The 25,734-nt window shown below is 45.0% G+C and overlaps 3 protein-coding genes across 7 annotated transcripts in view; all 3 read left to right on the forward strand.

Annotated features, from left to right (window-relative positions):
* LOC110090495 (vitellogenin) overlaps nucleotides 1-8,752 on the forward strand; it is a 52,695-nt gene extending 43,943 nt beyond the window's left edge. Inside the window, exons 9-14 of the mRNA XM_078381558.1 lie at nucleotides 1,845-2,010; nucleotides 3,275-3,457; nucleotides 4,249-4,401; nucleotides 5,165-5,309; nucleotides 8,162-8,320; nucleotides 8,604-8,752. Coding sequence (XP_078237684.1) covers nucleotides 1,845-2,010; nucleotides 3,275-3,457; nucleotides 4,249-4,401; nucleotides 5,165-5,309; nucleotides 8,162-8,320; nucleotides 8,604-8,752 — 955 coding nt within the window. The remainder of the gene's footprint in view (nucleotides 1-1,844; nucleotides 2,011-3,274; nucleotides 3,458-4,248; nucleotides 4,402-5,164; nucleotides 5,310-8,161; nucleotides 8,321-8,603) is intronic.
* Nucleotides 8,753-18,102: 9,350 nt separating this feature from the next.
* Nucleotides 18,103-24,404, forward strand: LOC144584728 (uncharacterized). The gene is made up of 6 exons (XM_078381559.1): nucleotides 18,103-18,219; nucleotides 18,970-19,125; nucleotides 20,865-21,049; nucleotides 22,827-23,009; nucleotides 24,044-24,135; nucleotides 24,382-24,404. Exons 1-6 carry the CDS (start codon nucleotides 18,160-18,162, stop codon nucleotides 24,402-24,404), a joined length of 699 nt encoding a protein of 232 aa, XP_078237685.1. The 5' UTR covers nucleotides 18,103-18,159.
* A 170-nt stretch (nucleotides 24,405-24,574) lies between these two features.
* LOC110090494 (uncharacterized) overlaps nucleotides 24,575-25,734 on the forward strand; it is a 123,045-nt gene continuing 121,885 nt past the window's right edge. For all 5 annotated transcript variants that reach the window (XM_078381239.1, XM_078381242.1, XM_072982743.2 and 2 more), the window contains exon 1: nucleotides 24,575-24,742. In XM_078381239.1, the coding sequence (XP_078237365.1) occupies nucleotides 24,659-24,742 (84 nt within the window). In that variant the 5' untranslated portion in view covers nucleotides 24,575-24,658. The remainder of the gene's footprint in view (nucleotides 24,743-25,734) is intronic.

Here is a 25,734-nt window from a genome sequence, read left to right on the forward strand (position 1 = left end):
TCACCGGCCACGACCCCCTCCGGCTCCTTCTTCACTACCACCAGCAGCAGTAGCAGGACAAAGAAGAGGAGAAGGGAGGGAGCGCCGGTGACCGCCTAACCGGGGGTGAGATGTGGGAGGAGGGCACAACATAAAATTTAAAAAATACACCTCACAGAATTGCCTTGCCAAAGGAGAAAAGCCCCATCAGTACCCGCAAAATTAAACAGAACGGGGTGCCCCTCACAGGTGCATGCATGCACACAAGCACGCACGCACGCACGCGCGCGCGCGCGCGCGCGCACACACACACACACACACACACACACACACACACACACACACACACACACACACACGGAGGTCCGGCAACCTTCCTCTGAGGGCCCCCCTCAAAAAAAGGCGTACTCAGCAGCAGCAGCTACTCCCACCACGACAGAGGAGCAAACGTGGTGAGGCGAGCCCAGGCAGCCTCCAGAGCTGAGGCGGCTGAAGCAGGACGAGGAGGAGGAGGAAGCACTGCTGAGCGCTGAGGCGGCCGCTGGCCAGGCTGGTGCTGGGGGTGCCGAGAGAGAAAGAGAGCCAGAGAGCCGCTTACCTGGAAGAGGAGGTGGCGGTGGTAGCTGCTGCTGGTGGCTTGGAGGTGTTCTTCGAGGACGGGCCAGGAGTGAGCTCCGCTCTCAGGCATCACTCGGTGGCGGCTCAGGCGCTCGGGGAAAAGGGCCAGCAGTGCGCTTCGCTCACCGACAATCCCCCAAGACAACGCCTCTTGCACCTTTTGCCTCAGTGCCCCGATGGGGCCCAAAAGCCTGCTTTCTGGCTGCCAACTACCTCAGTGCCCAATGGTGCAAGACACGGTACTTTGCTGCTGCCAACTATCTGCCACTTTGCTGCTGCCTTGTGCCTCAGTGCCCGATGTGGCCAAAAAAGCCTGCTTTCCTGCTGCCTTTTCCCTCAGTGCCCGGAGGAGCAAAAAAGCCTGCTGTGCTGCCAAATACCTTCTTGCCTCCAGTCCTCCTGAGGGCAAACTCTACTTCACTGGCAAATGTAATGTTGTGCTGAGCTGAAGACAAACTGAATGCCTCTTGCGTGCCTCTGCAAAGGGACCTCTCATCCTGCTGGGGCTAAATATAACTCCCTCAATGCCATGAGCTTCTGTGCTGTGTGGTAAACTCTCCTGGGGGAACCTGATTTGTGGGTGAATAACTTGGAGTTCCAATATCCAATCTTCACCAAAGTTGGCAGGCGTGTTTGGGAAAGACATAGGAAGCTCCGTTGTGATCCTGGATTCTCTAAGTACCTGGGGGAGCATTCCTGGGGGGTCCCATTTGTGACTATATAACTTGGGGGTCCGTGACCCAATGTCCACCAAATTATCAGGAGTTGTAGGAAAGTGTCTGAGGAAGCCTCCCTGCAAATTTGGTGTCTCTAGGTCATCTGGGGCCAGTGTTATAGCCATTTAAAATGCAGATGAATTGACTGATTCATCGATTCATCAAGGGATATTTGTATATTCGTATTCATTGATCCGTTAATCTTGATGAAGAATGGATCAAAACAAATCGACGTTTTTAAAATTTGTCCCCATCTCTAGTCATAAGCTGTTGCTTTTATTTTGTAGCAAGCAAGTCTCGCTAGTCAGGTATCTGTCTTACTGTTGAATTTATTTGATATACGTTTGCCCAAGATGTGTCTTCAATAAACCTTTGGTTTATTAACTGTTCGTACTTTCATTTTAGCTACTCAAGCTTCACGGAAACAGGAAGTGATTGATTTGTTTGTTCTGCTTTTTTTTTTTTAAAGACTATTCTTTCCACTGGATCAAGTATGATATACTGTTTTCCTCCTTTTTATTCCCCTTTCAGGCAACCTCTCTCAGATGCTCTCCCTTCCTGCACAACTGAAGCCTGTGTAGTCCTGATGAAAGAACTGATTGTTTCTGGAAAAGTGGGAGAAGAAAAAATGGAATCTTTCTTTCAGTTGCTTTCCTTCATTCCTGAACCAACTGCAGGGATGATTGATGCTCTAGCTGTAAGGAGAACAGTTGATCACTTAACATAAAACCCCACTTCGCCTTTCTCATTGAGACACCTTAAGTATATGTACATAATTGGGCAGATCTCAGAAAAGTTAGATTTTTGGACTACACCTTCCAGAATCACCGTCTGCATGGCTAGTAGAGGATTCTAGAATATGTACACCAAAAAGTAACATTTTTCCTTTTCTGTGATTGGTTTGAACCATAGAGCAGGTGTAAGCAACCTGGTGCCTTTGACGTGTTTTGGACTAAAACACCGATAAGCACTAGGAAACCTGAATGATGATCAGGAACAATGTGAGTTGTAGTCCAAAATATCTGGAAGACACTGTGTACCAACAGATTCATAATTTTGTGATATGTCTGTATGGACTCTGCCTGATTACAAGTTCAAAGACATGAACTCAAAATCATAAGAATAGAAAGTATCCTCTGGTGACTTGATTTAGATGAAGGCAGGCTATTGATCTATCCTACCTAAGCAGTTAGAGATAGAAGAAGCAGCGGGGTCAAAGTATTTGTCCCACCTTGTCCATTTTTTATTCCTGACTTCCTGGCAGGACCGCTGGAGATCATCTTGTCTAATCCCCTCTTTAAGTCAGAATGTGCCATCCAGAGTACATGACAACCCCTAAGTATTTGAGGGCTGGTCAATACCAACCAGTTAGCATATAGAGTACGCAGGAATCTTGCAACTACTGCATCCTCAAGAGACAGCAATGTAAATACCTCCGGCAAAGGTGTCCTGTAATCATTAGGACATCATCTCCAAAGGGAGAGCCTTCAAAATATTATTACTATTAGGAAATGTTTCGTAACGTTTAGCTGTTTCACTGTTAGGGGCAAAGGAAGCAGTTTTGGATTTTGGAGCACCAGAAACATGCCTGCATCATCTTGCATTTAACACCCCTTCAGATAAAGACTACTATTAAACCATATCCTGTTTCATTGCCAGTCAGCTTGATGAGATTTTGACTTAACGTTAGAAAGAACTTAACTGTAAGAGCTGTTCAACAGTGATGTAGCCATGGATTTCCCTTCATTGGAGATTTTTTTTTCCAATAGAAGTTGGATTGCCGTCTATCTAATGCAGGAAATTTGTGGATTTCTTGCATTAGTAGAAGTTTGAATTAGGTAACCCTTGGGGTCACTGACAAGTTTACAGTTCTGAGATAAATATAGCAACCCCATTCTGTTTTTTGTGCTGTAATCAGTATATATATGTCTGTGTGTATTTTTTGTGTCTTGGTTTTCCAGCCTCTGCTACAACTATCAAGAGAAACACAGAGTGCCTTCTTAGGAATAACTGCCTTAGTGAATCACTTCTGTTCCATGAGAAATAACTGTGACCAAGAACCTGCTGTCCGGGGTGTTATGAAGAATCTTGAACAACATCTGGGGGAAAAATGTACCTTGCATAAATCGGAGGGAATTGGTCAGGTAGTGTTTATCATATTGGTGGGCGATCTCCTTCAGCTCAAAGGCCAAATTCAGTTTAATTTCTTTGAGGAATATTCTGAATTTGGGGAATGGGGGCAAAGACAAAAAGGTGGGATCAAAAATACCAATATATTTTATCTTAATAACAGTTATATGCTGTCACGTTCCAACTTACGGCGAACCTCAGCACTCTTGAGACTGTGAAGTCTGCCCAAGATAACACAGGCTGGGTCTCCTCTTGGAAGACATGGTTGGGAATGGAACTCCTCAGCCCTGTCTCCTGCACTCAGTTCACTGAGCTAGGCAGCTATGGCCAGTGGTATGCCTCAGGAGAGGTATTCCAACCTTTCAGAATGGAGGAAACGCTTCACAAAAATAGGGGAATGATGATGGCATGGGAAAGGAGACATGGTTGCCAGGGAAACCATGTAGGGCCAAATTGGGATGAAGCAGCTGACATTCTCATACTAGTTTATCTGGTAGTTTAAGAGTGGGAAACTTTTTTTTGTACTCAAAGGCACACTGCTGGGGGTGGGGGTGGGAAACAACCTCAATTACTTCATTTCCATGATGTCCCCAGACATACTTATGGTCCTCTGTGAATCACTTCTTAATATGACTAGAGTAGGGGGTATGGAAAATATTTGGACTTCAGCTCCCCTAATCCTTGTCACTCCTCCCTAGGGCTTCTGGAAGTTGATGTCCAAAGGATGTAGTAAGCCAAGCCCTTGTCCCTGGGTTAAAGCAGTACATTCAAAAGACACCTCACTCAATTCATTTTGGATTTTCAGGTGGAACTTATTTTAAAAGCAATTGGAAATGCAGGACTGGCAGCAGCACCTCTCGAGCCTGTCCTGAATTCCTGTGCAAGATGGAAAAATAATCCCATCGAAATCCGCCTGGCTGCTATAGAGGCCTACCGACGTATTCCTTGTACAGTCAATGTAGGTGGCATATAATTATAATCAGTGCTGTTTTATTATTATGTTGAACAAAACACATGTAAAGCCTGTTGGCGGAATGATGGGAATGAATATGGAAGAAAGGGTGGCACCTCAGGCATCAAAAGGAAAAAAGAGAAGAGAATGTGTCACCAAAAGAGAAGAAAAACAACAAAGAGTCCCACATTGCATTTTAGGACTAACAGGTAATAGTTGGCAGAAGCTTTCATGGACTATATAGCCCATTTCTTCTGAAGCAAAGTGTATGCCAAATAAAACTTGTTTCAAAGATGCTGGAGAACTCTTCGTTGTTTTTGCAACAGACTAACATGACTTACTTAAAAAGAGAGATGTGTGATTAAAAAACAACAACCCTAGTATCTATTTATTTAGAGTCCATCATGCGAATCCCAATTTAAGTGACTATTATGCCTACGTATTCCATCTAGTTCTGAGTAAAGACAAAGGAAGTTGAAATATTTAAAATTTTCAATGATAATCAATGGGAGCCACATTTTTGTATCACACTTGTGAATTCCAACTCCAGTTGAGCAGTCCATTTTCCAAAGTGTGCAGTGGCAGCCGGAACCAGCTGCGAACATTTGGTGATTCATTTCTCTTATAGAAAATAAGAACATCTAACTTGATGTCTTCAGGCCACTTTTCCTATCTTACAAGGCTGTTCTGAGTTGAAAATGTGGTATGGATACATGTTACCCATCCTGATAATCTTGTTCACTTTTTCTTTGTTTGTTTCTTTATTTAGCATGATGTACTAATGCATCTGTATCTAACTTATGATGAGGATGTAGAGATAAGAATTGCTTCTTATCTTATGTTAATGAAGTGTCCAAACAAAGAATTATTTAATCAAGTGAAATTCACTTTGCAAGAGGAGAGATCCAGCCAAGGTGAGACGAGGCCCTTGGATTATTCAGGTTCAATCTACTTAGACCCAAACTTCAAGGATTAAATCCAACAGCTGATCCTAATCATAGCAGACCGATTGAATCAATTGCTGAATGCTAAGTCAGCGCTTACATAAAGGGTATCTATCACAAAATGCACAGAACAGCACAGTGCAGTGCTGTCCCCAGGCATTTTGGGGTTATTCTGGATTGTTCTAGTATTTTTTGTTGTAGATTTGAATAGATTGTTACAGTATGGAAAGAACATTTGTACCTAGAGATACTGGGATACTCTGGGTAGTCCTGGTACTGCTTGTCTGCACACATCCAGAATTTCTCCATGACGTCTCACTTACAATATTGACTACCATCTCTGCCTTTTCCCTACCTATTTTGCTCTTCCCTCGTTGTTTTATTCACCCATCATTTTCATATCTACATATTTTCATGGAAGTTTTAAAAAAATTGTTTTCCATTTTTGAGTTATGGTACAAAAGTGATAACGTTTTTAAAAAATTAAAGAATAGAATGCAGGAACAGTTAATATCACAAGAAAATTCCATAGGAGTAGCAATAAGATGTGGAAGGGAATAGACTGACTGGTAGAAACATGAGGAAACATCATCAAATAACATATACTCACAAAATGCATGGTACTGGGGTCCACTTGAGAAGACTGGGTACTAGGGCAGATTGGAGCAACGCAGAACAAAAACCTGGAATGCAAGGGGATTTTTTTGTCTTGCTTTGACTCTGTTGACAGTAGTTTCAACCTTGTGTCATGTGGACACCAAGAAGGAGTACCAGTAACATGACACAAGGAGAGCTGAGCAAAGGCTCAGTATGGATGGGCCCTACATTTCTTTGGCCAAAATCCTGTTGCTCAGTGTAGTAAATTGTACCAGAATAGATCCACTGAATCAGTGGGGATTTGGAGAGTTAACTTCTCTGTAAGGGCTCAATCACACATGAGAGATTAAACCCAGTTATACCAATTCTTTTCATATCTCTGTTGTGCCAATACATTTTTCCAGTAGTCACATGGTATATATATATTGGCATGAGTGTTCACATTGTTTTGAACTGTATTGATTCATTTCTATCTATTTGAAGCATCATAGCAGGCTAGACTGCTCTTTAACTTTGTACTTATTCATTTTCTCTTCTGTTTCTTGGGGCAATCAGGCCTCCCCTTGTCTTTTTAACAAACTGATTAATAGAGCAATAGAGTGGTACAAACCTTCTCTCCTCCTCCTCCTCTTTTCCCATCCCTCCTTTACTCACTCATCCCCTTTTCCTTATTTCTTTGCATATCTATCCCTCTCAGTTCTTCATTTTCATTTTTCTATTCTCTTTTGCACAATGTCAGGAGGAGGAAGGGTTTTTTAAATACTTGCAAAGTATTGTGAAGACCAGGTTTTGTAAAAAAAAAAAAATAGAGAGGAGATGTTAATGCTACCTCTCTTTCTTTACAATTCAAAGCAGGAGATTTCCCTCTCTCAAACTTTCTTTCACCCACAAAGGAAGGGAAAAGTCTGTCTCCTTTGAGCTGTCTCCTTCTGATCAATGTATTCATGTTGTTTCTATGGTGGCAACAGGTGCTATTAGTGATTTACCAATAACTCTTTTTTAGAAAACAAAGCAATACAAAAAAGGGTACAAGTCAAAATGATCAAAGGAAATAAATCAATAGCAATGTTCATATACACTGAAATGATAAGGAATGAAGCAATACATCCGTACAACGTAAAACCCTCTCAGCAAGGGGGAAATAATCTGGGGCAAATGAATCAATGTTGGTCGTGTGTCATGGGAATGGAAAATTTTAAAACAATTTAAATAATGGCAATATCAGAATAACTGGGATTCTTTTGGCATGTGTAATCAAGCCCTAAGTTCCATTGATTCAAATGGGCCTACTGTAACTGCGATTTAGCATAGTAAGTTGTAGTTAGACTAGGCCCATTTGAATCAATTAAATGTATGAAGTAGTTGACTCAACAAATCCCCATTGATTAAATGGGTCTACCCTAGTGTCGCACTGTACTTTACTCTACTTTGAATTAGCAATAGGCTTTGTCCCTTAAAGATTTTGGATATCATTCTGTATAAAGATTTTAGCTATCATCCTGGAAATAAGTCTTGTTGAATTCAGCTGTACTTGCTTCTGATTAAACATAGAATTGATTTGACTGCATCATTTAGTCTGTAGTCCTATGTACATTTAAGTGGTAGTATGTAATGTTGAAGGGACGTGGTGGCGCTGTGGGCTAAACCGCAGAAGCCTGTGCTGCAGGGTCAGAAGACCAGCAGTCGTAAGATCGAATCCATGTGACAGAGTGAGTGCCCGTCCCAGCTCCCGCCAACCTAGCGGTTCAAAAGCATGCAAATGCAAGTAGATAAATAGGGACCACCTCGGTGGGAAGGTAAACAGCCTTCCGTGTCTAAGTCGCACTGGCCATGTGACCACGGAAGATTGTCTTTGGACAAAACGCTGGCTCTATGGCTTGGAAACGGGGATGAGCACCGCCCCCTAGGGTCGAACATGACTAGACAAAAATTGTCAAGGGCAACCTTTACCTTTACCTATGTAATGTTGGACTTAGTGAGTAGACATCCCTGGGACTACACTGTGAATGTAGTTTCAGGTTAGAATGACAATAAATAAATAAATATTCAAGTGGGCAGTCTCTTGCTAAGAACAACTTACTGAACACTGAGTGTACCCAGCCACCATGGGGGAGAATGGTATGGAGGGACCTCCTTGGGAAAGGCATGACTGGTTGGTTGAAACACTAACCCCAAGGACGTAGGTGCTATTCTTTGACCTGTACTTGTCTCTTCCTTGATTTAAGTGGGTTCCTTTGTATGGAGTCACCTTTCTGAGCTTTTGGAGACCGATGATCCACTGAAGCAACATCTCAAGAGTTTCCTGCCTGATGACATTCTGAGCAAAGAATTTGATCGGGAGATGTGGAAGTTTTCCTCTTATTCAGATGTTACCTTCCACTCAGGTAGATTTGACAGTAATGGTCTCTGTCATGGGACCTCAGTGAAAGCATGAATGACCCAATTAGAGCCTTATTATAGATTCAGCGTTACTTTTTGTACATCTGTGCAAAGGATAGCATGTGGCCAGATTCCTTTACAAGGAAAAAGAAATTCATATGAATTCTGTTTTTTATATGTGAAAAAAAGTCTTTAAAATCTTTTGCGTTCCCATTATTGGGAAGAAACCAGAAGTGCTGGAGGGTTTTTTGCTCTACTCAAATTCTATGTCTACATTTTCCATTGCAGGAACAGGAAGTGCCAATGTTGAGGCCAGGATAATCTTTTCACCTATGTCGTTCCTTCCTCGTTTGATAGTAACAAATTTTACAATCTACGTACTTGGAAGAGCTGTTAATATCTTGGAGGCAAGTTGTTTACCATGTATCAGCAGCTGAATTGCCTTGTGTATTGATACAGTTTGTAGGAATTGTAGTGATCCAATATTTTTGTTGAGACAGAATTTTAGGATTTGTCCTTGATCGTTCTGGAGTTGCTCTGTGTCATTCTGTTTTGTTGTTGTTGTTGCACATTTGAATAGATCGTCCCAATGTCACTGACCAGTCCACACATGAGGAAGGTATTCCTGGCTGTATGTATTCACTGGGATGCACAGAGTTGTCCTAGTACCACTTGTCAAAACACGTGGGGAATTTCTCCAACACAAATTGCCACACCCTCTTGCCTCTCTTCTCTTCCCTCTCCCTTCCTGCTTGACTCGTGCATCTTTGCTTTATGGCCTATCATTCTCAAAAAAATTTCCACCGTGCTTTTTGATTGTAATTTTTGAATGACGGAATTGTGAGAGCCAAACTATTTATTACAGATATTCTGTGCATCAAAGAGGGAAGTCCTTAAGTTTGTGTGTGATTTTTCATGCTTCCTGTAGCTTGCAAATTAGGGAGAATCTACATTGCTCATTTGCATCTCTGTCTTCAGCAATGCAAATAAGAGCAGTTCAGTACTACATAACAGTGACGTGGTTTTTGAATTGCTGTTCAGTTCTCACTAGCAAAGCCATCAGCTGTTTGGCACTGTCCAGGAAGTGTGAGAAGCAGTGGAGCTGAATCTCCTAACTGGGAGGAGGCCCCTTCCAAAATCCCAGCTGGGTGATTCAGCTCCCTACTTCCTCACTGTTTCCTGGGCGGCATTGAACAGCTGATGGTCAGCCCTTCAGCTTCTTGAGGCCACTTGGAAGCAGTCATGGCTGGGAATTACCCAGCCACCACCCACGCTGCCTGTCAAAATAGGTTAGTCATGGGCGGCGGGCAGGGGGTGATTGGGTGAGGGGTGCATAGGGGGGAAGGAGGACGAGAGAGAAAGGGAAAGGCGTGGAAGGGGGGAAAGGGACATGGGTGACGGTGGGAGGGTATGGGGACATGGGACGGGGTGGGTGCGTGGGCAAGCCAAGCAATGGGTGGGGGAGAGCTGCGCTTTTATTTTATTCTTCTAAATTCCTGCTATCTGGTATTGCACTGTATCAGATAGCAGGAATTTTATATAAGTGGCAGGAGCAGTCACATATGTGGAATCGATTATTTGGCATTCCACAGAATTGATTCCACATCCAGCACAAAATGTGGCTTTTTTATCAACAAGCAGCAGATAAATTGTTACTGATATCTGCCCTACCATTGGACTGACAGTAGCAGCAAATACTGGTGGCAGGGAGTAGCAGAGAGGTTGCAGATTGATTGCCATGTAGCCTTCCTTACCTGTACCCCTTAAGCTGGCATGATGCCCTCAGGTGACATGAAAGATACTGTGTCTCCCCGAAAATAAGACAGGGTCTTATATTAATTTTTGCTCCAAAAATGCATTAGGGCTTATTTTCAGGGGGGTGTTTTATGATTTTCATGTACAACAACTTACGTTTATTCAAATATAGTCGTGTCATCTTCTGGTTGCTGCACAATGGTGGAGGGCGGGGTTTCACTTAACTAGGGCTTACTTTTGGCTTATATTACAAGCATCCTGAAAAATCACACTAGGGCTTATTTTCAGGTTAGGCCTTATTTTGGGGGAAACAGGGTACTATCCCATATCTGGCAGCAAACTATGATTCAGCTTCCTGTCTGCCAGCCTCTGAACATGGAATGCAAAAGTGTGCATCATCTGGCATTTCAACTCATTTTTCAGCAAAATATTTTGGAATGGTCTGATATTCTTCTAAATATAGTGGCCTATATCTAATTACTAGTCCCAAGTACAGTAGAGTCACTGAATCAATTGCTGAATCAGTCTACTCTCTGGCTATGGATCACCAACTGAGTTAATGCATATGTACCATTTTGTAGCTTGGTGTAAGGTTAGAGAATGTGGAAGATGTTTTACGGAAGTTCTTTGGCCTGCAATCAGATCAAAATGCCAAAGAAAGAGACTCGAAGCCAGAACCTCCAGTGGAGAAGACCCATAAAACTCATCCAAATCATCTGACGTCTAAGAGATTCAGCTTCAGAAATGATCTTCCATCTAAAGGAAGCAAGTCCAAGTTAAAAATGGAAAACCAAAGCTGCCCTAATGGACAATCCAATAAGATGAGTGAGCTAGTGAAAAAGGTAACTTAAAATTCAAAATAAAATCCATTCAATTCTGATTTGTAATCAGTTAGCCCCAATTGTGCCACACAAAACATGCCTTGGGGATCAAACTGTACATTACAAGGAACACATCAATAAAAGGAGGATTCTTCATCGTGGTCTTCTGTGAATGCACACAAAGGGTTAATACCAGCGCCAGCGTTGGGCCTCTCGGAACATTCTCTAGCTCAGGGGTGTCCAACCTTTCATCTTCCCTGGGCCACATTAGAAGATGAAAGTTTGGTTTGGGCCGCACATACATTTGTTTTGGGCCGCATGGGGGGGCAGCCCTAGCCATCCTCTGCAGCCCCGCTCCAAGCGCGCTTACCACCAGCTGCGATCTCAGACAGCAGAGGCTGCCAGCTTCGACTCCGGCGGCTTTATGGGGCCGGGAGGGGGTCCACCTATTGACAGGGACGGCGCAGTGCAGTCACGCAGCCCCCTTGTTCCCTCCCCTCCCACTAGTTCCTTCCTTCCCTCTCTCCCCCTCTACTGTTGTGACATGTCCCGGCCACATTCCGGCCGCAAGCGCCGACAGTGTAACTTGAAACTTCAGAATTTTTTTAAAAATAAAAAATTGCACTGGGCCGCATTACGAGCTGACCTGGGCCGCATGCGGCCCTCAGGCCGCAGGTTGGACAAGCCTGCTCTAGCTGCAAGAGAAAAGTAACAATGTTTAGGACTACCCCTACTGCGCACGCCCAGCCTAACCGTCCCTCAGTTCCATTTTTCCGCCTAGCGGTTTGGAGCCTTTCGTTCTTAGCTGCGTTCTATTTGCGACCTGATTTTATTCCTTGGATTTTGACCTCGCTTAGCTCACGGACTACCCTAGCGCTTTCTCCCTTCAACTAGACGACTCGGTTTATTCTATTCTCCTGGCTTTTACTCGGACTGCTTACGGACTGCTTTGCCTTCTCCCTTAAACTAGTCGACGTCGGTTTTTTCTTACCGCCCTATGTCCCCTTCCGGGCCATTCAGCAGGTGTGTGGTGTGCGATCGCAAAATTCCCCACCAGGACGGCCACGATACTTGTTTGTATTGTTTGGGGGAATCACACAACTCCAAAACTTGCCCACACTGCAAAGCTTTTACTAAAGCCGCTCTTAAGGCTCGCCAGCAGCGCCTTAAACTTCATCTGTGGGAGTCAACGTTGTCTTCCATGGTGCCCTCGGAGGGGGAAATGGCTTCCACTTCTCGAGCAGCTCCTGTACAATCGGTCGTCTCCAAAGTTTCGAAAATGTCGAAAAAATCCGCGGCGTCGAAATCGGCCGCTCCTACTTCGAATCCCGAGCCCCCGGCCCCTGTTCCACCGAAAGCTAAACCGTCAAAGACATCTAAAGCCAAGGCAGCCGCCAAGCTTAAAGTGACATCCCTTCGACTTTCTCCGAGCTCGGGCTCGATACCGTCACCGATTCTCGAGGGGCTGTCGAGACGCTTCGAGGCTTCGTCCGATGCACCCGCTCCTCCTCCGGTTCGACGTACTGAAGCTGTGCCACCATCGGGAATGTCTTCCCCGACACCGAGCCAGTTAGTAGGAGTCACTACTGGTCTCACTTCTGCCCCACATAGCCCCTTTCCTGCGGGCCAGGGGTCGTCTCCCGCGTCGATCTCGTCCGTACACTCGGGCTCGAGATCTCCTCGAGACAAGGTGCCTCGCTCACCCGTGCGTTCGAGGTCGAAATCCCCTCGAGGCAAACGTCCCCGCACGGAGAAGCATCGCTCCCCGAGTCGGTCCCCTTCCTCCGGCCGCTCTAGGTCGAAGTCTCCTCGACGGAAACGGTCGAAGAAGAGGCATCGGGCTTCGACCCAGTCCGACTCTTCCCATCGTTCGGACTCAAAATCTTCTAAGCGCAAACGCTCTAGGAAGAAACGCCGCTCCCATCGGCGTCGTAGTAAACATCGACGTCGATCCTCTTCTTCCTGTTCGGTGGACTCCGACCGTCCCAAGCGTCGTAAGCACCATCGACATCGACGTGAGCGCTCGAGGTCTCCTTCCTCGTCTTCGACGTCCGCATCTCGAGACCGGTACCATAAGAAGATCCGGTACATATACCTGTCTTCTTCCTCGGAGTCGACCCGCCCTCGACGTCGACGCCGAGTTATCCGAGTCGGAGAAAAGCCTCCTTCGCTACCTGTTGCCCCTGCACCGCAACCGGTGCCTTCCACCTCGGCGTCGACTGCGGTCCCGACTCGACCTCCGACAGCGTCGGTCGGCATCGAGAGACCCCCTCCAAAAAAGAAGAGGGATGTCTTCTCCTCAGATCCAGATGAGGTGTCCACGGAGCACTCTTCTGACTCTGATCAAGAACAACCCCCACCCCTGCCACCGCACGAGTTGCCTCAGGGGGATGTGGTGGTTTCAGATACTGGTGATCCTCACGCATCTTCTCCATCTGAGGACTTTTCTTCCTACTCTCAGATGATGTCCAGACTTGCTAAAACACTAAAACTGGACTTGAATCTTCCTTCGCCTCCGGGTGAGGACTTGTTCTTCGGAGACATCAAGAAGGACAGTACCGCTCCCCCTAGTATAGCCTTTGTGCCTGTAGTTATGGAGGCCATTAAGGAATTCTGGGCTCAGCCTGCGAATACCCCTAATGTCCCTCGTCGCACAGAACACTTCTACAGGATTCATGGGGCTGACACCCACTTTTTGCTCAAACATCCGATTCCAAACTCACTCATTGTTGAAACAAGCTGTTCAAGGCCATCTGCCAAAGCTCACGTTACCCCCGTTGACGAAGAGGGTAAGAAACTGGAAATCATCGGCAGGAAAATCTACTCCCTTGTCACCTTGTTACTTCGAGTCATAAATTACCAGACTGTTCTAGGGGCTTATCACAAACAGTTATGGCTTAAACTTTTGCCAGGACTGAAAATGATACCTGAAGACACCCGGCAAGCTTTCCTAAACTCATATGAGGAAGCTCAGACGGTATCCAAGTATGAGCGTCTCTCCATCAGACATGCAGCAGAGATCTCTGCCAGAGTTCTCATGTCTGCCATCACCATCCGGCGCCACGCTTGGCTCCGTTCTGCAGACATAATGGAGGACGTCAAATCAAAGGTTGAGAGTCTCGCCTTTGACGCTACCGGTCTGTTCAACGAAAAGACCGACTCCCATTTAGAAGACCTTCACAAGGCCAAGAGGACTGCCAAGTCCTACTCTGTTCAAACTCAGTCTAGACAGCGAAGACCCCAATGGCGTAAATCTTATGGTCAATATCAACCTTCTCAACAGTACCATCCTTACAAGCACCTACCTCAGCAACGCTCTGGCCAGTCCTCTTCTTCTGTCCAGGGCTATCAGGGATACCGGCCTCGTCCGTCTCATCGCCGCCAATCCTTTAAGCCACCTGGAAGAAAACAAAAACAGTATCTTTGACTTTCGGCCCCCCATTTTTATCCATTCACCACCTACCACCCGTCTTCAACCGTTTCTTCACAACTGGTCTGCCATCACAACCGACACTTGGGCTCTAAAAATTATTCAGCACGGTTACCAGCTGGAGTTTATAAGATCTCCTCCGCTAGGTTTCATAAATCATTCTCCATTCGACTCCTCGCTAGAGGAAGAAATATCATCTCTCTTGCAAAAAGATGCCATCTATACAGTACCACCCCGCGACATACAACGCGGATTTTACTCCCGCTACTTTGCTGTCTCAAAAAGAGGAGGAGGCATAAGGCCCATCCTCGATCTAAGACTCCTAAACACTTACCTGCGACCCAGACGGTTTCGAATGCTCACCTTAGAGTCCATCATGCACCTACTGAAGAAAAACAACTGGTTCGTCCTTATAGATCTAAAGGATGCATACTTCCACGCCACTATCTACCCCGACCACCGCAAGTTTCTTCGGTTCATCTTTCAGGGCACAATCTACGAATTCCAGGCCCTGCCATTCGGCCTGTCCACAGCTCCCCGGACCTTCACCAAGGTCATGGCCCCAGTGGCAGCTTACCTTCGTCTCAGGGGCATCCACGTTTATCCTTACCTGGACGATTGGCTCGTAGTCTCCACCTCACGAAGACAATCCCTGAAAGACACAAAATTCATCCTGTATCTCCTCTCCAATCTCGGTCTCACTGTCAACAAACAGAAGTCTCAGCTCGTTCCCTCCAAGACAGTACAATACATAGGGGTTTGCTTAGACGCTGTAAAGGGTCGGGCATTTCTTCCCCCAGAGAGGATACACAAGATTCAACGAGCCATCAGAAAATTTCGCCCTCGTGCTCGGGTGACAGCCCATCACGCCCAACACCTCCTCGGCCTGATGTCCTCTACAACACTGGCGCTCGCTCACGCTCGCCTCAAGCTACGGTCGCTCCAGTCATGGTTCCTCACTCTTTTCGACCCTATGATGGACAGCCAGAGGACGCGTCTCCGGGTCACCCCGGAGCTCGCCAGGCAGCTCCAGTGGTGGACGTACACACCCCACCTCACGGTTGGCCGGCCCTTTCGTCCACTCCGTCTCACCGCTCAGGTCACAACGGACGCCAGTCCATCCGGCTGGGGGGCGCACTGCGGCCATCACACCATTCATGCCCTCTGGACCCCACAGGAAACCATGCTCCACATCAATCACCTGGAGCTACTTGCAGTTATCAAAGCGTTCAAGTCCTTCCTTCCTCTGCTACAGGGCCGCGGAGTTCAGCTGGTGACGGACAACACTACCACAATGCACTATGTCAACAAGCAGGGAGGAACTCGCTCTCACTCACTCCTGTACCTCTCCATCCTCCTCTGGGAGTGGTGCTACCGTCATCATATCTACCCGGTAGCCATCCATGTAGCCACAGAGGACAACACAATTGCGGACACTCTGAGCAGGCTTCAACATCAGACACACGAATGGGAATTGAACCCTCTGGTCTTCCACGACCTTTGCAACCGGTGGGGGTCTCCAGTGCTGGACATGTTTGCATCCCCTCACAATGCGAAATGCCTCAGGTACGCGTCTCGAGCCGATCTCGGCCTACATTCTCTCGGCGACGCATTCATGATTCCATGGAACCAGGGTCTCTTGTACATGTTTCCACCGATTCCGTTGATACAGAGGTCCCTAATCAAGCTCCAACGTTCGATGACTCCGGCCATTTTCATTGCACCCTTTTGGCCTCGCCAAGTGTGGTTCCCCACTCTAGTCAGCATGGCTGTGGACTCCATGACCCTTCCACTGTGGCCGGACCTGCTGACCCAGGAAGCAGGCAAAGTCCTTCACCCCGACCTCGACACGCTCCATCTGACGGCATGGAGGATCGTCCCGAAATCCAAGAGGTCTTGACTAATGCCGTCAAGCCCTCCACGTCTCGCTTGTATACCTACAAGTGGAAAAGTTTTTTGAAATTTACCCAGCAGAGGGATCTTGTTCCCTCCCCTGTATCTCTTTCCACGCTCCTACAGTATCTCCGTTACCTGTTTGATTTTCACCTTTCTATATCTACTATCAAGGTGTACCTTGCTGCGGTTGTCTTCTTCCAACCCAGGGCTTCCCCCTCTTCCCGGCTCTTCTCTCACCCTACCGTCAGGATGTTCTTGAGGGGTCTCTCTAACCTCCGACCTCCCGTTCGTCCACCACTCCCACAGTGGTCCCTTCACTTGGTTCTACATGCTCTTTCCAGGCCTCCATTTGAACCCATGGCTACCTGTGACCTGAAGATGCTTTCTTTAAAAACGCTGTTCCTGGTGGCTATCACGTCTGCTCGCCGGGCTAGTGAGTTGGCAGCTCTCCGTTATGACCAACCGTTCCTTCAATTCCTTAAGGACAAGGTTATGCTTTATCTGGACGTCTCTTTTCTCCCGAAGGTGGTCTCCGACTTCCATGTAAATCAACCACTAATTCTACCAACCTTGTTTCCGTCTCCGGCTACTGATGTTGAACGCATGCTCCACATGCTCGATGTTCGACGATCCCTGGCCTTTTATGTCTCTAGGACCAAGGACTTTAGACAGGCCAACAGACTGTTTCTCTGTTATTTTGGTTCAAAGAAGGGCTGTCCGGCCTCGCCGTCGACGCTCTCTAGGTGGCTCGTATCTACCATCACCCTTGCCTACGAGCTCAACCACAGAGATCCTCCAGAAGGACTTAGGGCACACTCCACCAGGGCTGTAGCCTCATCAACTGCCTTACTCCGTGGCGTCGACCTGCCCGACATCTGCCGGTCCGCTACCTGGTCCAATGCCTCTACCTTCATAACCCACTACAGATTGGACATGAGGGCAAGAGAGGAGATGAGGTTCGGGAGGGCAGTGCTCACATCAGCTCTTCAGTGACAGCCCACCATCCGGTTAGTAAGCGTGCTAATCACCCTTTGTGTGCATTCACAGAAGACCACGATGAAGAAAGAAAGGTTACTTACCTGTAACGATGGTTCTTCAAGTGGTCATTCTGTGAATTCACACAATCCCGCCCGGCCTCCCCTCTGTCTGTCTGTCACTGGCATCTCTATAACTCGGGTACCTGTGGCGGACAAATGGAACTGAGGGACGGTTAGGCTGGGCGTGCGCAGTAGGGGTAGTCCTAAACATTGTTACTTTTCTCTTGCAACTAGAGAATGTTCCGAGAGGCCCAACGCTGGCGCTGGTATTAACCCTTTGTGTGAATTCACAGAATGACCACTTGAAGAACCATCGTTACAGGTAAGTAACCTTTCTTTTTGCTACCTGCTAAATGCATCTGACTGCCACAGCAAGAGTTATGCTGGGTAGTCTGCAAATCAGTTTGCTTTGTTTTGTGCTTGGTCCTCCAGATATAAACACAGGTTTTGCTTGCAAATAAGATTGTTTTAACGTGATGGTCTTCCAGATTTGAGCTACAATGATGTGTTATTAGTAATGTATAATTTGGTCCCTGGAAAGTGCTCATATACAAACAAGTACATAGTTAACATTGGCCAATACTAACATAGTTTCTGCAGCTCCACAGGTTTCAAATTAGCTTCCTTTTGTTTTGTGATTGTCTTGATGCAAATACAGACTTCATATGCATATTGTATTGTGCAGATCCTTTGAAGGAATTCATCTCTGGAAGAATAAAATTTTATCAGTTGTGAGGCTAGCGCTTCCTACAGTTTGGTCCTGAGATGCCAAAAGTTGTTTTTTGTTGTGGTTTTCAAGTTTTGCCCGTAATATACTTTGTACATTTTTCCACACAACACTAGTGTATACACAGAGAGAGAGAGAGAGAGAGAGAGAGAGAGAGAGAGAGAAGAAGTACAACAAGATGGCTGATAGGTCACATATACAAAGAAGTCATCCAGTGCTACAGCCTGTTCAGTCCTTGGTAAGCCATCATGATAACATTTTCCAGTATTGCACATTTTATAGAAATGCACAAAAACACTCAAGAAAATGCCCAAGTTTTCCCTGAGATTCACCAAAAACCCCTATCTCAGTTCACACTGAAGAGAAGAATTCCAATAGTTTCAATAGTTTCTCATTTATCACACAAGGACAAATCAAACTAGAATGTACATGCCAACTGGGGTCCAAAAGGGCTCTTGATGTGGTTATTAAGTCATGGTAGCTCAGAATAGCTATTTTCCTTTGTTTGTTTCCAATCATCTGATATTTCAAGACATGCTGCCCCTAAGCCTGGAGGTTACTCCAGGCTTAGAGGCAGCATGTCTTGAAATATCAGATGATTGGGAACAAACAAAGGAAAACAGCTATTCGTTGTTGTGGATTTTTTGGGCTCTTTAGCCGTGTTCTGAAGGTTGTTCTTCCTAACGTTTTGCCAGTCTCTGTGGCTGGCATCTTCAGAGGACGGGAGTAGGAGTAGAGAATAGAAAATAGCTATTCTCTAATATCTTGCTTGTGCACTTCTCCATGGCAGCTGGTTGATTACTATCAGTTCTTATCTTCCTTTTGATACCTACCTGTGGGTGAATCCTGAGACAGAGTCCTTATTCTGAAAACTTGTCACTTTACATACCAAAGATAATACTTTTAAAAAGTAAAAACACAACTGGTCTTTTTGGGGTTAGTTTTGGAATGATTTTACATCAGTTGCCTCTCTTTGTTTATGCAACAGTTCACCAAAAGAATGGGAAAGAAGAAGAAACCAAAATGTGATCTGAGCATAAAGGTCTTTGGAAATGAGCTTGCTGTGCTGGACTGCAGAGAGCTGAGAAGCCAAGCCAAACATTACTACCTAAATCTGGCAGACTTAGTATTGAAACTTCTGAAGGTAGGAGAACAGTGAATGGTTCCAACAACGTGGTGCCATCTGGGCATTTTGGGCTCCTAACAACCCCTGCCAGCGTAATGTAGTCTAAATCATATGGGCTCCAGGTGTGGGGAGAGTTTTGGTTAGGAGAGATGAAAGGATGGATGGAGTTTTTCAACTTGGATCTCTGTTTGGCTCCTACCCAATCCATCTCTCCTTTTTCAGCTGGTAGGAAAATGCAGGGTAATGACTGGCATAGCAGAGATATTGGCAAGTCCGAATCCTAAGTGCAAGTCCAAGTCTTTGGTACCAAGTCGGAGTTTGAGTCTTTGGTACAAAGTCCCAAACCCCAAGTCTAAGCCCCTATTACGCTTTTTTCCCTAGAAAAAAAGGGAGGAAGGGAGTAGGTTCCAAGTTATGAGTCGAGTCTGAGTCATTAAAAAAAACTGAGTTGAGTGTGAGTCAAATCACCAATGAAAATTAAGTCCAACTAGTCCCGCACCTTGAATCCCTATCCCGGCTGCATAGCTGCCTCTTGGAAATCCAGAGCACCTATCATCGATTAGGTGATGAATCCTCACTAGAGATGGGGACGAATATAAAAACGGATCGCTTTTTCCGACGAATATAGCCAATTCGTTAAATATTCATTGATCCATATTCGTGGGTTTCAGAGACCCCCACGAATATGAAGGGATGAATATTTATCTGCTTTTATTCATCCTACATATTAAAAAAAGCAAAAAACACAATTCTGCCTACTAGCCACTGATCAGCTGATTGGCGGCAGAAAGGCAGCCACTACCCCACACAGCCACCCAATACCACAACCTACCCCACCCCTTCCTTTCCCTACCTTAGGCCTCACACCACCCCCACCGACACCCTCTTACCTTAATTGCTGCTGCAGAGGTCTTCTGGCCTCGGAACCATCCATGTAAAAATGGAAACTGGCTGCCCTTTGCAAAGATGGTGGCTGCAGCTTTATTTAGGGTAGGGAAGCTGCAGCTGCCATCTTTGCAAAGGGCAGCCAGTCTCCCTTTTTACACACCATGGCTGCAAAGGCCTGATGGAGACCTAGGCAGCAGCTATTAAGGTAGGGAGGTGTCGGTGGGATTGGGGTGGGGGTTAAAGTAGGGAAAGGAAAGGGGTGTGGGGTAGGCAGTTGGGGTGGCTGGCTGTGTGTGTGTCTGCCTATTGGCTTCTGATCAGCTGATTGGCGGCCTGTCAGCAGAATGGGCTTCTGTGCCATGTGGTAAACTCTCCTGGGAGGACCCAATTTGTGGGTGAATAACACAGGTGTCCGATATCCAATCTTCACCAAGGTTGGTGGGCTTACTGGGGAAAGACCTAGGAAGCTCCGTTGTGATTCTGGAGTCTCTAAGTACCTGGGGGCAGCTTTCTTGGGGGGTCCTCTTTGTGACTATATAACTTTGGGGTCCATAATCCAATATTCACCAAACTTTTAGGAGTTGTAGGAAAGTGTCTGAGGAAGCCTCCCTGCAAATATGGTGCCTCTAGGTGGTTGGGAGCCAGTGTTATAGCTGTTTAAAGTGCAGATGAATAGACAAATTGATTCATCAATTCATCAAAGAATATTCATATATTCGTATTTGTTGATCCGTTAACTTTGACGAATAACATCAAAATGAATCACCTTTTTTTATTTGTCCCCATCTCTACTCCTGACCCACGTAGAGGTAAGAAACTAGTTGTACATGCCTTGTATTTTGATACAGACTCTCTCAATCTTGCAACAGGGTCAAGAAATCCAGTTTAACAAAAGGCTGAGTTTGGCCACAGAAGAACTTATGTTCCCAGCCATCTCAGGCTTGCCAGTTCTCCTGGCTCTTAATGCCTCAGCAGCAATCAATGTGACAGTCAAAGGCAACATGGATTTCAAACAGCGAAACAATTTTTTCATCAATGGTTATATAAAGCCAAGGTATACATCTGCATTTTAAAAATGAATTATATTCATTGCAGGGAGAGCATTTGCAGCAAGTCTATTCAGCAGTAATTCTGTAACATTTTTAAAAAGATATATTTCATATAAACAGTCGTGCTTTTTGGCTAAAGCTGGTGAATGAATCTCATTCTCCATGGCTTGATAAACAGGGCCTCATCGATCAGATCTAGAGGCAGAATCTGGTACTACCAACTGTGGTTTTCTATAATATTCTGTTCCTCCTTCTCTCTTATGATTTCCATTATTTCCTCTCAATGGTCAGTCTATATTTCATGGCTGCTGAGCAGGCCCAGTCCTGGAGTGCTGTCTTGACCTTTACCTGTACATGTTTGCAAGCCTCATGTCTCCCTGGAATATCTTGATACTGTATCATTCCTCCCCATTAAAGCCAGGCGAGACCATTTTAGTTGCAGAATAACTGGCACTCAGGCCTGAAATAGCTGCAACTGACCAGACTTGCAATGGCCTTGTATGGAAAAACCAAACAATGTGATGGGGCATAATAGAGTACAGAGCTTCAGAAAGTACTGTATTTTTCCATGTGTAAGACTATACTTTTGTCTAAAATCTTTAGACTAAAAATTGAGGGCCGTCTTATACATGAAAGTAAGCTGAGGAGAGAACAAAAACAAGTGGAGGAGACAGCAGGGATCAAAGCGATCCTGTAGCGCTTTGATCCCTTTCCCCCTACACTTGCTAAGCCCTACTTAGATTTCTTAATTTTGGATTAGAAAAGGGGCATTGTCTTATACGTTGGGGCATCTTATACACGGAAAAATATGGTACTTATGAGAAAACCTAGGCAACACAACAAGAGCTTCGGAAAACTCCCTCTTCTGACTTGCAGTTCCCAGGATCCTCCACTCATCATGAATGCTGGCCTAGTGAGCGTGTGCCAAGATTCACGATTAGAGATGGGCACAAGCACTGGTTCAGCACAGTTTGTTTCTCCGCCACACAGCTGATCTGTGGTTTAGCACCCGGTCCCCTCCAATGTGCCCAGCCAGTGCTAGCACCCTGCCCCATTTCCTCTGGGTGCTGCTGCCGAGTGGGCATCCACTGGAGGGGGCAGAGCATCAAACTGTGGGTCAGCCGTTCAGTTGGAAAACAGACTATGCCAAACCAGTGGCTTGTGGCCATCTCTACCCATGATGATTAAGAGACCCCAGGCCTTCCAGCCGAGAAAGGCTAGAACTTTTCCTAAGTTCTGGCAAAGTAGAGATGCTTCCTGATATCCTTACTGCTCACAGTGCTTCATTGGGAGAAAGGTATTATTTTTATTGTGTGTGTGTGTATATGTATATATGTATATATATATGTATATGTATGTATATGTGTATATGTATATGTATATATATGTACATATGTATATATATGTATGTATGTGTATGTGTATGTGTATATGTATGTATATGTATGTAGGGATACATATATGTGTGTGTATATAGACATTCCAGGGAGACATGAATATATATACAATGAGATAACATCAACTGTGGGTCCTGATGGCAATTTTAATTGTATTTTAATCATTTTATCTTTTATTGTATTTTAGTTGAATTTTAATTGTTGTAAGCCACCCAGAGACCTTTGGGTAGAGTGGGCTTCATATACCATAAGTTAAATAAATAAATAAATGTATATATATCACACACACACACATAAATGTCTGTTAATTTGAGAATTTGATTTCCAAAAGGTGCAAAAGAGCCAAGCTGTTGGTCCCTCTTGAATGTGTGTCCTTTCTTTGCAGAGTTCTCCTTCAGATTTCTGCCCAGATGGGAACTGCAGGCACTCTGGGGAAGACGGGCTTGAGCTGGTCAACCAGACTGAGATCATCAACCAGTCTTGATGGGGGGATCCAGGTGAAAAAAGGGAAAGAGTTTAAGATATTTTTGAACACTCCTGAAGACTCTATGGACATTGTCAATTTCAGGTAAAATGCATAGGTTGGACCATTGCCTAGGGATTTACCCCAGAGACAGGGAACCTGTGGCCCTGTCATGGTTTCTGGATTCCATTTTTCCAGCCCCCCCATGTTTGGTGGTCTGAGATAATGAAATTTGTAGACCACCAAATCTAAAGGGCCACGGGGTCCCTTCAGTGGGTATCTGCACAAGGCTTATCTTTTCTAAGATGCTTTTGGAAGGTTTTTCTTAACTAGAGAATTCTCAATACTTGCATTTCTAGTCACAAAATCCTAAAATCTAGAAAACATTAAGCAAGAAATAGATTCTAACATCTGTATAAGCCAAGGCTGTCATGTGGCTGACCTGTAGATTGCAGCCAGCTAGACAAAGTCCACATGGCTTCTGAAAAAAAATTAAGAAAATTTAAACCGAATAACTGTGCCCCAGAAGCCCATTGGGGGAGTGGCTGGGTGTAGACTGAAATGGGGTGAATTCAGACTTTCCGTGGTTGGACATCAGATCCATAAACAAACAAGGTGGGCACAAACAAACAAAGAAGCAGGTCTTACCTGTTGTGTTATTATTTTTTATTCCCCCAGAAGCCCAAGCCTTCTCTGTGAGACGGCAGGTCCTCAAAATCAGGATTGTCTACATTAGAGGTCACTCTGCAAGGTTTCTTATCAGGGTCTTTTCTTACCCCACCTACAGTTGCGAGGAATTGAAACCAGGACCCTCTGCATGTAAAACCTATGCTCTGTCCCTGAGCTATAGTCCCCACTCCCTTAAATCTGGGAGAATCTGGAATTTCCTTCATTTCAACCTCCAGAATCTATAAACCAGCATGGATAAACTTATCTTTAAAATGTAATTCACCACCACCACCAGGAACAAGATATAGTGACATAGAAAGAGGGCAAATAAGGCCACCTTATTATGTGGCAGTATGTCTGGATGCTTCGTTATGTCTAGACCTAAGTTCTGTCAAAAACCAATGCGATTTTATGTGTACATGTGTGTTACTGGTTGAACTAAACTGCAATAACCATCTTCTTTATTATAGCTCCAAACTCTGTCCAATGACAGTGACTGAAACAGACACTTGGGATGACTTTTCAAGACAAGTGGAGATTAAGTCATGCACAAATGAGGAGAGTAAGTTAGATAGAACCACTGTCATGTTATATGTATGTCAACCAGTTGTTAAGCTGTGTTTAATGTAGTTGGATACTGAAACTCTAGCAGGACCTGCTTCCAAATTTGACTGCAGAAAATTACAGTTTTTCATTCAATATATATTGCATTATGTTATAAAAAGGAAAATTAACCCAAATGGATTTGGGGATGTAGTTATCCCAAAAACGTATTTTTTAAATTTTTATTTGCAAAATATTTTTGTAGATGAAAATTACCTGCAGCACTAGTAGAAATTCAGCAGTGCAGAATTTCCTCCATCTTGTTACCAACTTTCTGTATGCTATGGTTTCTTCTTCAACAACATATTTTTCATAAATAACAATAATAATTTTTAATGAACTAAGCAGTCGTCTCTCCCTTCTCCTACCCATCCCTTTCTTTCTTTGCTCCAGTGTCTAAGATATTTGGCTGGCAATTGTGCTCTGAGTTTTCTAAGCCTGGTAATCAGAATGATGATTTCGTTTTTCCTTTCCCTGGACCAATGAAAGCTGCTGTAACACTAAGGAAGAGGGACAGAAACCTATACCAGTACTTACTGAGAGCTACATATAATTACGTTTCACAGGTTTGGACTCTGTTATCCATTCTGGATAGGTTTTGATGTCACAAAGTCATTTTGACACAGATGGGATTAATATGTTAAGAGCAAGTCAATTAGCATGTTTAGACAACTTTATTGATCACAAGAAGCAACACTGGAGGTAAATGGGACCTGTAACAAAACATTCCAGTTGTAGAATGCTTTTGTTTGGGTTTCCAGCCTCCTTGTATCATTTCCTTCCTACTAACTCCTCAACTATCCATTTATTCCCTCAGCAGTCAACATTCCACAGTTTTCCCCCCTCATGTCCTGATTTTGGTTACAATAAAATAATATGCAGCCTGCACATCAGAAACAGGGAGTGATGATGGATGAGCAGAGAGAAAGACTGGGTGTGCAAGTGTTTATATGGATTTAACGCAGCATTAGGCGGGGAGGAAATACCTCTCCTTTAGTGCAGCAACAATCAGGGAAATGTATTGGTGGCTAAGTGGGATTAAGGGCCCGTGTGTGTCCTAAAACAGAGGTCCCCAACCTTTTTCGGACCCCGGGCCGGTTGGGGGGTGCGGGCTCCATGCGTGGACAGGCAGGGGCACCCCCACGCCCGCGGGTGGCCGTGTTGCGCTTGCAGAGGGGCGTGTCACACTCACGGGTGGTGCACCAGGAATTATGGGCATCTTTACACTTAATATTCAATTCCTCAAAAAAACCTTCCGGTTTATGAATGGAATATTGTACTTCTGTACTCACAATTCAAAAAGTGAGGAAATGGCCCAATATTGCTGCAAAAAAGTATGCCTGTGTTGCCAGCAGGAAAAAAAAAGATGCTATAGCAAAGGGCAGCCTGAATGTTGACAACACCAATGGCAGCAGTCAAGATGGTCGCCCTCTTCCATTCACTACCATTCACACTTGATGAAAATCAGCCCTAACCTTGTGTTTGGGTGAGAAATTCTTAACTGATGAAAAATGGAGTCAGCCTCTGGGATTTTCACTTCTGTGGTGTCACTTTGTGA

Source organism: Pogona vitticeps, chromosome 13 (assembly GCF_051106095.1).
Source record: "Pogona vitticeps strain Pit_001003342236 chromosome 13, PviZW2.1, whole genome shotgun sequence".
In the NCBI taxonomy this organism is placed as follows: Eukaryota; Metazoa; Chordata; class Lepidosauria; order Squamata; family Agamidae; genus Pogona; species Pogona vitticeps.

What these genes read in the sequence shown, in the direction of transcription:
- LOC144584728 (XM_078381559.1), top strand. Translation starts at nt 18,160, where the DNA reads ATGGCTGATAGGTCACATATACAAAGAAGTCATCCAGTGCTACAGCCT. An exon ending in TACAGCCTGTTCAGTCCTTG is followed by an intron (nt 18,220 to 18,969) that starts GTAAGCCATCAT and finishes TTTATGCAACAG; the next exon opens with TTCACCAAAAGAATGGGAAA. An exon ending in AATGGTTATATAAAGCCAAG is followed by an intron (nt 21,050 to 22,826) that starts GTATACATCTGC and finishes CTTTCTTTGCAG; the next exon opens with AGTTCTCCTTCAGATTTCTG.